At 47.1% G+C, this 15,533-nt stretch overlaps 1 protein-coding gene across 6 annotated transcripts in view; it reads left to right on the forward strand.

The window, feature by feature from the left end:
- The window catches only part of SH3GLB2 (SH3 domain containing GRB2 like, endophilin B2), a 48,228-nt gene that overhangs the window by 24,555 nt on the left and 8,140 nt on the right, over positions 1-15,533 (forward strand). For 2 of the 6 annotated variants that reach the window (XM_083596485.1, XM_083596484.1), the window contains exons 6-7: positions 7,491-7,553; positions 12,633-12,656. The exons of 2 other annotated variants lie outside the window; for them this stretch is intronic. In XM_083596485.1, coding sequence (XP_083452611.1) covers positions 7,491-7,553; positions 12,633-12,656 — 87 coding nt within the window. The remainder of the gene's footprint in view (positions 1-7,490; positions 7,554-12,632; positions 12,657-15,533) is intronic. 2 more of the 6 variants (XM_083596486.1, XM_083596487.1) reach the window with 1 other exon arrangement.

Here is a 15,533-nt window from a genome sequence, read left to right on the forward strand (position 1 = left end):
AAGTCATATGCTCCTAAGTGGTCCTTCAGAAAGCCCAGTCCTCTAAAGTGGGAGGTGATAGGATCTAGGTTTCAGCACCAAGTGTGGCCTGGGGTGCAAATTAGAGTAGCTGAACTCTTACTTTCCCTCCAGGAGGAGGCAGATTCCTGCAGAACAGCTGGAATAAAGTTGTTGGGGAGGGGTGTTTGCACCTCATCTCCACATCCTGCATTAAAAATGGGCAAGTCTGTCGTTTTTTTGGTACACAAAACAGGCCAGGCACGCAATGGAGAGATTGAATGTCACAGTCAGACCCTTAACTGATCACTGTCATTGTCGGAAAGGCTTGACCCCAATTTTGGGATGAGCAGTGGTTGTTCGTGGGGCTTAAACTCTTGACCACATTTAATTCGTCTGAGTTTTATGTTACATATTAGCTGACAGGGGAAAGGGTCGAGTTGCGATCCAGTGTCACAAGGAGGCTGTGCTCAGTTCTTCCAGCCCCTACTGGTTGTAGGAAAGAAGCTGTTGGCCGTGGTACCAATAGCCAATTCTCTCCTGCAAGAGTCAGAAGCTGGAGGGGAGATTTTAACCAGGGCTGTGTGTTGCACAGAGGAAAACCTTCAACCAATGTGGGTGGGGACCTGTGACCCTCCTGGTGGGCTGAACTCCAAATACCATCAGCGTCCAACCAGCATAGCCAGTAGTCAGGGATGATGGGAGTTGTAATCCAACAATATTGGGCGTCGGGGGCACAGGTGTTTTAACAAAAAGCAAAACTGACCCAGACATCTATAAATGCAATAATGCATTTAACGTGATGTTGCTTCTTTATTCCACCCTACCCATTCTGTTCCGACCAAACTTCAGGTATCCGACTGGCTGATTCCACATAGGTTGTCAAGAACCATTAGCATACTAGGTTGCCAAATACACAAGTTGACCCTAGTGCTTCTGGTTCTTAGGGTTGCCTGCTTACTAAAAACCATGACGACATGAGTCGTTTTTTGTAATAAAAAACCCCCGCCCAGCTTCCTATTTATACCACACATACACACACCTCTGGCTCTCCGGATGTTGGGACTCCTGACTCCCACCAGGTTAGCCAGCATGGCCAATACTCAGGAACAATGGGAGTTGTAGTACAGCAGTGTCTGGAGGGCTAAGGTTTCCCGCTCCCCCCTCCCTGCAAACTGAGTGCCTGTTACAGGGTGAGGCCACATTCTAGCCAACCTCTCTGATAACAGCACATTTTGTCAAAAGTCTCGTCCTGTTTTTTCTAGGGCTTAAAAATAATAATTGCAGGGGATTGGGAGGTTTACACTGAAACTGTACTGAGTGCGGCGCGTAATAAAGTAGTTGCAGCTACTACCTGAGCAGGGAAAACGATTGTGTGAACTTGCCTTTTTTGCTAGAACTGAAAAGTGTTTGGTTTGAAGCACCAGCTTCTCTTGTGTTCCGACCCCACACCACCCTCTCTCTGGGGCTTGCCTGCCATTATCCCTCCCCTATATCCCTCCTTGGTCCCCAGCCCTTCAATAGGAGGAGCCTGAAAGAAACACACCTCCATCCCACCTTCTCTTAAATCCAGTCGCCCAAAACTAGGGGAGGGTGTATCTGACCATTTCAGCTGGGAGGAGTGAATCTTTCAATAGGGGTGCTGTCAATTTCTGCTTGTCTCTGATTCCTGATATTTCCAGTCTTAAATCCAGTTCTCCACTTTTCCACATCAATATGATAATATATATATATTTTAAAGTCTTCGTGAAAATTCAGCAGCATGAAATTTTCATGCAAATTTCTCATATATATATATATATATATATATATATATATATATATATATATATATGACTTTTGCATATTTCCTCCTCTTATAGCGCCACCTTTTTATGCTGCATTTCACTAATACATGCATTTATCTGTACACTCTTGACCTCAGTAAATGGCTTTTTGTACACGTTACTAGGCTGGAGAACTGAATTGCAAAATTTGGATAATTTTTGAAGGCTGGGTGTGTTTTAGTTTGCACACCGTTTTGGAAAGTGCAGATTTGGTAACATTCTCCTTAAAATGTGAACTGAATCTCCCTTCTCTCCATCTGTATCCACAGCCCACCATCCCTCCCCACTGCAGAATTGCAAACCTTCTCCCTGTCTCTGACTTCCTTATCCTCTCATAGAGCTGATTTTGCCATCCAAAGCAAATTTCTTTCCTGCTCTCCTGAGTTGACTCTTTCCCTGTCTGTTAGTTTCTTTCCCCTCCTAACTTCTGAATCTCTTGCCTTTTGTGTTGCTGATGTTTTTGTCCACTAACCTCTCTGTTCTGTCTTTTTTTTTTATTCTGTGATTTTGCTCAGTGTGAGGGAGATGTGAGTATTATATTGTGTTTATGGTGCTGTGACGTTTTGACCTGAAATGCTTCTTATTGTCCCACTTCCATCCAGAAATCTTTTTTTTAAAAGAGAGTCCTCTTTCCCAGCGGGGACTCGCCCTGGAGAATGCACTTGAAATGTGTGTGTGTGTGAGAGAGAGAGAGAGTGCGTGCATATGTGTGTGTGTGTGTGAGAAAGAGAGACCTGCCTGTGGCAGAAACAGCTGACTGGCTGATTTCATCCACAGAGCCTACAATCATTTCCGTTTTCCAAAGCCTTTTTGTAAGTGTTTGCTCAAGAGGCAGAGTTTCGGTGTGGGGAGAGGAGAATGGCAGACAGGGTGGTGTGTGTACCTGTTGCGATACAGTTTTGTTTTGTTTTTAAGCTGCAAAATTTGACTTTGATTTTAAAGTCAAGTTTCTAGTCCTTAATGGGTGCAAAGGTACTTGGGGGGGATGCATTTTTCCTGGGTTGAGATTTTTGTTTCAGTACCTTCCCACTTTGCTCGCTTTGCACAAATTAGGCATCATGCATGTTTGCATAATCTGGGCAGATCACAGAACTTCAGTGCAGAATTCTGATACATGTATTATTATTATTATTATTATTATTATTATTATTATTATTATTCATTAAAAAGCCAGAGTACACACAGCCCTGGTGTGGTTAAAGAATGTGTGGATGATTGTGTGTATGATTTATCATGGGAACTACAAGATTATGGTTCTCCAGCTATAAATGATGGGATGGATAATGGAGGATGAGGGCTCAGACTTTCTCGAAAAGGGTATGAGCTTTTTGGAAAATTCCTGCAGTGCTGCACTGTCTGACTGCATTTTGAGCTACCAAACTCAGCCTTTTTCTCCCTAATCCAAGTGTGGGGAACCTTGGCCCTCCAGATGTTACCCAACTACAATTCCCATCATCCCAGGCCATTGGCCATGCTTGCAGAGGCTGATGGGAACTGTAGTTCCACAACACCTGGGGGGGGGACACAGGTTCCAGACACCTGCCCTAATCCTTGCAGGACATTATTAAGGGGGATACATTCTCAGGCTTCCCACACTGCCTCTTGATCACTGCTTGCATATGGTGGCTATTGGCACGCAAAGAGGCTTGCCTCTTCCACAGCTCCTATTTTGCTGGCATGAAGCGGTTTGCCTCTTCTGCAGTTTCCTTTTTTTTTTTTGTTTTGCCAGAATGGTCATTGTGGGTATCTCGGCTAGACTGCATCCTTGAGCCACAAGACTTGGAGAGGCTCTCAGAACTATTTATCAATATATATATATATAATGTGCAGTCAAAAAAGCGAAAGCATGGGCATGACCTCAGGATTCCTGCTCTTGACAATGGGCTCCCTTTCTCCTTCTGCCGCTTCCCTGTCTCAGAAATGAGGGTTAAGGTGTTCCAGACATCCTGTTCAAGAACATCTTGCTAGGTTGCTTATTGCTGCCTCTAAACCTTACCTGAATTCGGGCCCTAAGGGTAGTCACCTTCCTTTTCCTATAAAACTGGTATTTTATTTTTGGCTTTGTTGCTGAGGGTTGTATATTACACAATTCACAAATGTGGGTGTGGGTGTTCTGGGCAAAGGTCAGAACTTGAGTGCTAGGTTTGGCACCCAAGAAGCAAGTTTCTTGTCACTATTGCTTTGAAGGCACTGGTTTGCGAGTGTTTGGTGAAAACTAAGGAGGGTTTTGGGGGAGAAAAGAACTGCTTTGCTTATCCGCCAATCTCAGCAGGAAAAATATTGTGCAGATTTGATAAATATGGCCGGGGGTTTCCTATGCGTTTATAATTTTATGCAGGTTACAGTATACTGACTCTCCTTGGCTGTAGAAATTTATGTATATTGATGCAAAACTTATAAAATGATAGCCCTGCCCACTAGACATTTCTGCTCTGCAGATTAAGCATATCTCGTTGATTTTAAAAGTTACTCTTAAGTCAGGGTTGAGTTAGTTGTGTCTGCTTAATTAAATATATGTTACCTTTTTGTGGTTGGAGGAATCAGTTGGGATAGGGGTTACGCTGTGCTTTGTCATCTTGCCTGGCTAAGTGTTTTAAAAGTAAGTGGGTTCTTCACGACTGCAGTTGGGTCAGAAGTCTTAGTGAGGGGCTGCCAGCCGCTTGCACTGGCTTTTAAACTGACCCTGGTTGTATTCCATAGGTAAAGGTAAAGGGACCCCTGACCATTAGGTCCAGTCGTGACCGACTCTGGGGTTGCAGCGCTCATCTCGCTTTACTGGCCGAGGGAGCCGGCATACAGCTTCCGGGTCATGTGGCCAGCATGACTAAGCCGCTTCTGGCGAACCAGAGCAGCGCACGGAAACGCCGTTTACCTTCCCGCCGGAACGGTACCTATTTATCTACTTGCAATTGACGTGCTTTCGAACTGCTAGGTTGGCAGGAGCAGGGACCGAACAACAGGAGCTCACCCCATCGCGGGGATTCGAACCGCCGACCTTCTGATTGGCAAGCCCTAGGCTCTGTAGTTTAACCCACAGCGCCACCCGCGTCTCTTTTGTATTCCATACACCTGAATAAATGAGGAAGCATCTGCAGCAGAGGAGCCAAGACTTGGGGCTGTCCAGAATGCTGCCTTTGCAGTGGCAAATGTGCTTCCGCAAAATAACCTGTCAGGTTTAATGACACAGTAAGGAACGTGGGTGGCACTGTGGGTTAAACCGCAGAGCCTAGGACTTGCCGATCAGAAGGTCGGCGGTTCGAATCCCCACGACGGGGTGAGAAAGCACGTCAAAGTGCAAGTAGATAAATAGGTACCGCTCCGTGCGCTGCTCTGGTTTGCCAGAAGCGGCTTAGTCATCCTGGCCACATGACCCGGAAGCTGTACGCTGGCTCCCTCAGCCAGTAAAGAGAGATGAGTGCCGCAACCCCAGAGTCGGTCACAACTGGACCTAATGCTCAGGGGTCCCTTTACCTTTAAGGGCAAAGCAATTGCACACGTAATTTTCTTTGTGTTTGTGTGTCTGTCACTCCCCTTCCACACTCCAAATGCTCTCTCACAAACTCTCCATCCAGCACTGAGTTTTTTGATCTGGACAAAACGACCCTTGCTTCTAGAGACTCATTCACATGAACTGTGATAGAAGGATTCCTTACTCTGAAGTTGCAGGCTACTCTTCAAACACCCCTTATGATGTCTTTGCTGTGGCCCATAGCAAATGGGAGCAGTTAGCTGGAAAGGGGCTACACCTCTCCCCTTTGCCCACTGCAGTCCCGATAATGGTGTGGTCCCTTACTGCCTTAAAGGAGCTCATGAGAAGGCCTCTCCAGAATGAAACACCACAACCACCCCATTTCTATCTAGAGATTTATGCTATCTGTCACCTGGTCACCAAAAATCCTTTCTGTTTTGGGCGCTTTGGGGTTCAGCTGGTTATCTTGCCCCATTTCTGCCTGGCTCTGGCCTAGTTTGGGAGCAGAACAGACTCTGATTGCCCTGATGGATGTCAGAAGCCCTGGGTGCGCCTGGGACAGATGTTCCACACATACTCACCCCACCAGCTGGTCTTGCTCTGCCCCTGTTCCTTTCAGAAGGACTTTCACTGAGGCATGAGAGTCCTGGTGGACCAGGCAAAGAATGGGCATCATGTTTCCAACAGCGGGCAGCCCAATCCTTTGAGGAGCCCACCCAGCACAGGGATGAAGGCAACTGGTCTAACTTGTCTGCCCCTAGCACTTGAATTCAGTGGTGTATGGATAGCTCCATTTACTATCGCAGCTAATATCCACCGACAGATCTTTTCTCCATTATCACACCTAATTTCTATCTTAGGCCATCACTGGGAACTTTCTGGAAGGTTGTGGGTTGGGGGTGCAGCAGCCAGATCCTACCTGTAATTGACAGATGGATAAATTGGACAGTTTCAGTTTCCCATTTCCCCCTTAATGTCATTATTATTATTATTATTATTATTATTATTATTATTATTATTATTAAAATAATAATTGCATATTTTGTATGCAGTTTTGCCTGATGTAAAATATTTGGCAAGCATCATTTTGAGAGCCATCTTCAAATATCTGAAGGGCTATCACTTAGCATCTTGTTTTCTGCTGCTCCAGGGGGGTGGGCCCCAAACCAACGGAATCAAGTGACTTTCTGAGAGTAAGAGCCATTCAGCAGTGGAACTGGCACCATTGGAAGGCGATGGACCCTCCTTTGTTGGAGACCTTTAAACAGAGGTTGGATGACCACCTGCCAGGGATTCTTTAGATTCTTGCATTGCGGGGGAGGGGTTTTTGACTAGATGACCCTTGGGGTTCCCTTCCAACTGTATGATTCTGTGAATTTTCCATAAAAGAATATTTTGGGGGGGGTATATTGCTGTTTGTCCTTATATGCACATTTTTTGGGGTTTTTTGTTTGTTTTTTGTTCGCTTGCTTTGGTTGGGAGAACCACATCATGCAGAGAAATATGAATTTTAAGGACAGCTGCATTTTATTTTGGAAAAATGCAAGTTCACATTGAAGTGTGAACTGAGCAAATTTCAGAGAGTGGGATTAATCTCTAGCAGTTGAAATCTTTGGGGAAGGAGGCACCAAGTCAAAAGGTAGGCCTGACTGAGTGGAGTCCCCGTTGGTCCAGCGATAGCAGGCATAGGCAAACTCGGCCCTCCAGATGTTTTGAGACTACAATTCCCATCATCCATGACCACAGGTCCTGTTAGCTAGGTATGGTGGGAGTTGTAGTCCCAAAAACATCTGGAGGGCCGAGTTTCCCTATGCCTGAGCTATAGTTAGAGGAGCTTGCTAGAATGTAAGAAAAGCCCTGGAGCTGGATGAGGCCAAAGGAGTCCCATCTGGTCCAGCATCCTGCTCTCACAGTGGCCACCCAGGTGCCCCCAAGGGAAAGCAAGCAAGGCAAGAGTACACAAGAGCATCCCCCCCCCCCCAGTTTCCAGCAGCTGGTATTTTTCAGAAGTATTTCTGCTTCCAAATGTTCCCCTGGAGGCCCTCTCTCTCGCAACACAAACTGCAAGGAAGCCTCTAATGCTTCTTACAGGAAATACCTGTCCCTCTAGTTCCCCCCCTCCCCACCCAGAAAAAAAGAAAGCCTTCCATTCACCCTTCTGCATGATCTATACGTGAAATTCTATTCCCCCTCCATAGGCTGTGCCTGACTTTAACGAGACTAGACCACGTAATTACATTCTCTCCGCCAGCGCATCAGCGGTAAGATCAACTCTCTCCCTCATCTCTTAGACAGTTTGTGCTTTAACCTCTTTTTATTGCTCTCTCTCCTCCCTTTTTCCTTTCCCTTTATCATCCTGGAGCAAGTCTTTTACTGCTGGTTTTCAACATTTTAACGTAATGGAAGCTATCCAGGACTGCGTGCAGAGCTTTTTAGGCAGAGGAACCTGAGTTCTGTTGATCCATAGGCCGAGCAGCTTGTTTTATTATATTATTATTTGCAGTGTTTATACTTTATTGTTTATTTTCTGTTTAACAAAATTTGTACACCGCTTGATTGTTTTGTTTTTACAAATCTTCCAGCGGTTTACAAAGAAAAAGAAACCTTAAAGTTATTGATAAACCATTAAAGTCAGGAGTTGCTAAATAAACCACGTGCAGCCTGCAAAAAAACAAAAACAAATCACCATTCTAAGATGGTTCCTGTCCTTTTAGGCTCACAAGCTAAAAAGAGACACAACACACAAGGGAAAAGGAACTGGAGGGAGGAGGAAAAAGCAAACTGTAGCACAAGCTCTATAAGGTTACAGTTCTTAAAGTTAACAGGGATATTATTGGCATTCTAGATAAAGAGCAGTCCCTCCCCAGATCAGAACTAGGAACAGAGCAGGTAACAACACCCAGGGTGGCAGGATAGAGAAGCATTCTTAGGAAACTGGTGATTGCCATGACTCTGCTAAGGTGCTTCCTCTATATCTTTACCTTCCAGTCCAGTGCTGAGCAGGGGATGCTTTTTCTGGGCAGCTTCATAGCCAAGTGGGGGATTTGAATCCTGGTCCACAGGTCCTGGTCCTCACTTAATTTCCACAACAACCCTATGGCGTAGGCCTGGCTGAGAAAAGTGTGTGGGGGGGTGACTGTTCCGAGGTCACTATCAGTGAACTTCATGGCCAGGTTGCGTTCTTGAACCCTGGTCACCCAGCCCGACACTCTAACCACTACGCCACACTTCTCAAGGAATAGCAGAGGCAAGACTGGCAGCAACGAACACTGGCTTGTCTTGGGCTCAGCCGTTCCAGGCCCACTGTGCTACAACACTCATCAGCCCCCAGCGTCACATGGCCATGCCAGCTGGGTCTGATGGGAGCTGTAGTTCAAAACATCTGCCAGGAGGTCCACCAGGTTGATGAAGGCAACTTCTGATCTTCCTTTCTCTGCTCACCATCCCCTCCTTCAAGTTCCCTTCAACGGGTGGAAATATTGCTTTCTGCTGGACAAGAGCAGGCAAACAAAAGCCCGCCCTCTCTCCCCTGTATCCCATTGTCTTGTTACCAAGTGCATTTGCACGAGCTGTTCTTCCACCTTCCCTATTGCACGATCTATTTGCACTGTCTCGTTAAAATGTTGAAAACTCTGTGTGTGCCTTACACTGTCACTTCGGGGGTCGCTGGTAGAGCCACACTGATGCCCTCCTAAGGCTTGGGACTAGCCAAAAATGGAAGACTTAAATGGCTTAAATCCCCAACTAATGGCAGGGGGTTGGACTAGTTGACCTTTGGGTGTCTTCCAACTCTACATTTCTATGAATTAGGTTAAAATGGGCCTTCTCTTGCTGGGAAGGAGCTTCTCTGCGTATAGCATACAGAATAGCTGCTGGAAGTCAAAGAGGGACGGCATCAGTGCTGGCTTTACAGGGGATCCTCTCTGGACCCTTCTCAGGTAGCAAATGCTAGTATTTGCATGTGGTGGTGGTAGAGATGTCTAAAGCATTAGTGTGTGTCCCCCCCCCCCAGTAATTCCACGTGTCTTTTTCCAGAGAGGTATTTGCAGCCCAAACCGGCAGCCTTCAGACTTGTGATGAGGCCTCCAACAGGAAGATTAAAAATATTTATTTATTTTTTTATTAATTCAGGAGTGTTTATAAACCACTTGTTTTCTTTGGAAAAATATAGAAGCAGTGTTTGCTGTGTAACAATGCATTCGGAAGAATGCATTCTATAAAACATTAGTACAAAAGCATATGGAAACCAGGAGTTTGAGAGGTCCAGGCAAATTGGTTAGATCTTTCTCCATGGGCTGCAACAACTATTTTGAGCGGGCAGCACCCTGGGGATGATAGTAGCATACAGTACGAGTGGCCATCCCTTCAAGAGGAGAAATGCTGTAGCTCAGTGTTAAGAGCCTCCCTGCATGCAGAAGGTCACAGGTTTAATTCCCAACATTGTCCTCAGGTAAGGCTGGGAAAGACTCTGGTCTGAAGGCTGGGAAAGACTCTGAGAGCCGCTGCCAGTCTGTGTAGACAATACAGTCATACCTCAGGCTGAAGTAGCTTCAGGTTAAGTATTTTTGGGTTGCGCTCCGCGGTGACCCGGAAGTAACGGAACGCGTTACTTCCGGGTTTTGCCGCTTGCACATGCACAGGTGCTCAAAATGACACCACGCGCATGCGCGGAAGCTGCAAATCACAACCCGCACACACGCAGTCGCAGGTTACGCTCTACTCAGGATGTGAACGGGGCTCTGGAACGGATCCCATTCGTATCCAGAGGTACCACTGTACTGAGCTAGATGTGCTCAGTGATCTGACTCAGTATATGTTCCTTTTTTTCCTTTTTTTAAAAAAAGAAATCCAGCCCTTTATTTGGAACCTGAGGACTAGAATTTTGCCTTATTGTTTTAAGGCAAGGCCAAGGCTCAGAGCCCCCGTTTCCCTGAGTAAGCAGTGTTCAGGTGGCATCAGGACCACAACCACCTCCAGATAACAGCAGGGCTACCCTGCCCCATCCCAATGGTTGTAATCACAGCATCTGCCTCAAGGTCTTTTGTCTACAGCCCAGCAGAAGAGAGGGAGGGGTCTTGCATGCTGATAACTTGGCTGGATTCTGTCTCTGGGCTGCAATTCCCCATCTTTCTCTCCTCTGTCCCCCAAAAGGGCCACTTTTCTTTTTGCTACCTGCTCTGCGCTTTGCTGTTGGGTTGGCCGAATGAATTGGCTGGCAGGAAATATATTATTCTCCCCACCAAACCCCCCCCAACCCCCGTTAATTGTATGGATTGGTTTGAGGACCACCACTGTCTTCAAGGATCTGGCTTAACAGGGTGATGTACTGAAATGCAAGAGTGTAAAGCACTAAGGAAATTGCATCGGTTCTTTCCAACTAACCAGTTGTCTGGACCAAAAGCCATTTTGAAAGAACGGTCCATTCTGATGGTCCTTGCAGGGGTGTGGGTGTATTTTTTCTCTTGTTAAGCACACACACTCCCTTGCAAGGCACCAAGACCTTAGAAATAGGGACCCTTACGGTGTCACACCCTTCCCTCCTCCAGATTCTTCACAAGTCTAAGGTGGGCGGAGGGATGGGGGGGAAGGGGGTGGTTAGAAGTGCCTGCTCCACTCCACCTCTCTTTTATTTTCTTGCCAAAACGTAGATGATAAATAGTGTTTGCATCCCAGCTTTTTCTCTTAGGAGCCCAAGGTAGTGTATACATTCCCCCCACCTCAATTTAATCGTCACAACAATCCCACAAGCTAGGAGGGACTGAGAGACAGGGACTGTGACCCAATGTCACACACGGGGAGCTTTGTGGCCAGAGTGGGGTGTGTGTGTATGTGTGTTGAACCCTGTTCTTCCCTGGGTCCTAGCCCGACACTCTAACCACTAGGCCATACTGGCTGCTGCTGAAACGTCCTTGCGAATTGGAACCCTCCTCTTGGAAACTTAAATTGCTACATTGGTCATTCCTGGTTCCTGCCCCGAATATCCAACTTGCAGCCCTCTAAATCCCATAGGATCAATATCTGCTAATGGAACCTAGCCTGTGTTGACTAAGGGTGGGGTGGCTGTGGTCTGCTGTGGTAAAGAAATGTTGAAGTCTCCTCTCTGGAAGGTGTCAGCACCCTTTTCTCCCTTTTCCTCTGCCCCCTAACCTGTCCGTGCATTTACTTTATTTATTTATTTTGTGAACCGAGTGTTGCATCTGTTGTCTGGTTCCATAACCCTGAGCCCAAATGCCAGTAGATGTCAGCAGACAGTCTTGCTATGACCCAAACTGTCCTTCTGAATTTGTTAAAAAAAGGGGGGGTGTAGAGATATGATGTGGTTGTGTAATAAGCCTTGACTTAAGTGTGAGCAGTCTCTGGCTACCTGTGTATTATCCTCTCCACTCCCGTCTGTGTAATGGGTTCATGCTCACCTTTCATTTTTAAAAACAAAAACAGAAAATTATAATGCGCCATTTTCATTACCAGTATGAGGCAACTGGAAAACAGAATGTATGTACAGTATCTGCCAGAGTCAAGACTAGAATCTAGTAATTAAAATTGGTCCCTATAACGCTGGCCTTCCATGGGAGGTTGTTGGTGCGAATTAGAACCTTTATTTTTAGGAGGATGTCCATCGGCTCAGTGGCAGAGCATCTGCTTTGCATACAGAGGGTCCCGGGTTCAATCCCCATTAGCCTCTCCCCTGCCTGAGACCTGGGAGAGCTGCTGCCAGCCAGTGCAGGCAATATTCAGCTAACTGGACCTATGGCCCGACTCAGGATAAGGCATTCTGCTGTGCTCCTGTTTAATCCAGCCCTTTATTCAAAACGATGAGGACTAGAATCTTACTTATTTTTAATGATAAAGACCACAGTAACCACTTTGCACACAGAAGGTCCCGGGTTCAATACACATTGGCATCTCCAGTAGACGGTACTGAGCTGGATGGACCAATGATCTGTCTCTGTATTGGGCAGTTTCCTATGTCCTCCTCCTCCTCCCTGTCCCCGAGCCTGGAACTACAGATACCGTTAAATACATCTAACTTGGCAGTGCTCCACCAGTCAGGGGTGCAGGTACAGCTGCTGAAAACCTGGCTTGTGCAAAATACAGAGAGTTGCCCCTCTGGAAATGGCCTGGGTGGGTAGCAGCTTTCCAAAGCAGAGGTCTCACGTCTGGGAGGAAGCATCGCTGTCTGCTCTCATTATCGCTGGTGGCAGGGCCCCATTGTTGTTGTCGTTTTGTTCCTCTGGTGTGCCCTGTCGTTGCCTCTTCCAACAGTTGTTTTCACTGTGGAATGTTGCTTTTCGGTGTCTTCCAACGCTGACCTTTTCCTGTTTGCTCTGTGGCCCCAACAGCTTTGGAGTGACGAGGTGGAAAAAGTAAGTATTTGCCAATGTTCCAGCTCTCCGATTTTTCCTTTGCTAGAAATGGTGAGGATGAGTTTCACGGGGGGAAAGGCCGTAGCTCAAATGGTAGAGCATGTGCTTTGCTTGCAGGCGGTCCCAGGTTCAATCCACAGCATCTCTGGAGGTGGGGGTGGGGGGAGGCTGGGAAAGAGCCCCTGCCTGAAACTCTGTAGAACCGCTGCCAGTCATTGTCAACAATAATGAGCTACATGCACATGTGCCGCTATTTAATTCAGCCCTTTGTCCGGAATTATGAGGACTAGAATCTTGGCTGCGGCAGGGAGAGCTGTAGTTCCATGCTGGAGCATCTGCTTTGTGTACAGAAGGTCCGAGCTTCAGTCCCCTGTTTGAAACCCCCAGGGAGCTGCTGCCATTCAGTGTGAACAGTTCTGAGCTAGATGGACCAGTGGTTGGTGGACTCCGTTGAAAGCGGTTTCCTATTTAATTCCACCTTTTCTTCAGAACCATGAGGACTAGAATCTTACTTTATTTTTAGGGCAAGGGCCGTAACTCAGTAGCAGAGCACATACTCTGCATGGAGAAGGTCCCCCCCCTTTTAAAATCCCCAGTGGGTAGGGCTGAGAGAGACACCAGCCTGAAACCCTGGAAAGCCACAGCTGCCAGTCAGTGTAGCTGAGAGATGGTGGAAGTCCCAGTGGAGGGATCCTGTTCTAGGAAAGGCTGGCAGGGAGGGACCAGGACAGGGAGGTGCGTGTGTGTGTGTGTGTGTGTGTGTGTGTGTGTGTGTATGCCATGACATCACAGAAGGACCTTGTGTGAGTGTGGCTGTTGGGCCATCGAAGAAGGCCCCTGTGTGAGCATGGGTGTTGTGATGTCACAAAAGTGGGTCCTGTGGGTTGGGGATGCTGTTGACATCACAGAAGGTCCCTGTGTGAGTGCAGGTACTGCAGCATCTTACTGGTTGGAGGCAAGGGTGCTGTGACGTCAGAGCAGGGCAATCTTCATGTGGATGAAAGGAGGATGTTCTTTGATGTGAGGTGTGCCAGGGGACATATGGTGGCAGGTTGGCTTTTGCAAAGCCACAAGCAGAGGCCCAGCAAGGTCAGGGGCGGTGTTAGGCTGTCAGAGCAAGGCAATTCATGCCTTGATGAAAGGGGCGGGTGCTCCAATGGCTGGCAGGCGGGTGGTCAGGGTTCTGTGTGGATGCTGTGAGGTCACAGGAGGAGGCCTGGCATGTGGAAGGTTCAGGTTCTGTGACGGCAGAGTGCAGAAGCCTAAACATGTCAAAGGGGATGGGTGCTTTGTTGCCTGGTGGGCTGAGTTCTGCTCAGAGGTGAGTGGTGTGCATGCTCTGACATCAGAGAAGGAAGGTGGAAGCAGGCGCTCCCACTGGTGCCAGGGAAGGGGTGGGGAGTGGCAGCGCGGGGTCTGCCCTAAGTGTTTCTGTGGGTCAGGAGATGACTGCTGTGATATCGCAAGAAGATGATGAAAGGAAAGAGTGTGCAGTTGTCAGGGAAGGAGAACCTTTTGGTCCATACAGCTCGGTATTGCTCACACCAACAGGCAGCATCTCTCTCCAGGGTTTCAGACAGAGTCTTTCCCCAGCCCTACCTGGAGAAGTCATTGGGGACTGAAGCTTGAACTTTATGCATAGACACTGCCTGCTTTATCACTAAGCTGTGTGTATCCTTCCACCTCCGTTTTTTGCTCCGTTAGGCTGGCACTTTGACCACGGAACCCCTGCCCCCACTAGCGACTGGATATGAAGGTTGAAAAGGCCAAGAAATTGTGACTCTGCTCATGAATCTTAGCACCACAAAATCTTCAGAGAGGCTGGACAAGCTTATTGACTTGGGCAGAGAGTGGCTTCCTAAACATATTTGTTTTTCCTCTCCGTAGCTGATGACAACACATCTTCTAGGAGCTGCTTTGCAGAGTGGGGTGCTCTCATTATTTTGGCAGTTCCCAAATGGGCTCACCAGACAGTTGCAGGACCCACAATGAACCTCCGCAGAGCATCATTCGGGAAACTCACTGTGGGAAAACTCATGTTGCTGCCCCCTTGTGGCCAATGTCCTTTTAAAAGGAAAGTGGGCCCAGTGGAGGATGCCCCCTGCTGGTGAAAGTTCTGGGCAGTAAGGCTGGTTGCCCTTAAAGCATTCCTGCTGTCTCTTTTTCCCATGGCAGCTGGGGAGAGTTTCTGCACTGCGCAACAGAGAACTCCAACGCAATAAATGCGCTAGAGGGAAAAGTCAATGCACAACAGGTTGTGCTCTCTGTCGCTCAGCAAAGTGACCAGGAACTCGTTTTCTGTATTCTCGCTCACAACAGAATCCCACAAGCAGAAAACATTTTGCTCACAGGAACAAATATACTGCTCAGTGCCTGTACTGGATGCATCCTGTTCATTCATTTTATTTCTACTCAGGACCATTGAGCAAACATTTTTTAATATACCCATTTATGCCCCTACCATCAAGCTCCATGAGGCAGCAGAAGGAGATGTGAAAACTTTCACAACTTGAATTTAATTAAAACAGCTGCAGCAAAAGCGTAGGGACTGCTAACGATCTATTCTCCCCAGGGCCCTCTGAAACAATAGAATATTAATGCTGTCTAAACCTCTTTAATGAAGGAGCCCTGCTGCTGGCATTCTTTCTTGGGTGGATGTCCCGCAGTTTAGGATGGTTGGCTTATGTGCTCTTACTCTTGTAAGGGCTGAACTTTCCCCAGAATGAAACATTTGGAGTGGAGAAAGGGGTTGTTGAGGGGGGCGGGGAATGACATAGCTGTGATTCTCCCATTCACAACTATTTTATTTCAAGAAAATTATGCAAGGGAAAACCCTTGAATCCATTTACAAAAGAATAAAGCAAGGAAATTATGGGT

Source organism: Podarcis filfolensis (genome assembly GCF_964270895.1).
Source record: "Podarcis filfolensis genome assembly, chromosome: Z".
NCBI lineage: Eukaryota > Metazoa > Chordata > Lepidosauria > Squamata > Lacertidae > Podarcis > Podarcis filfolensis.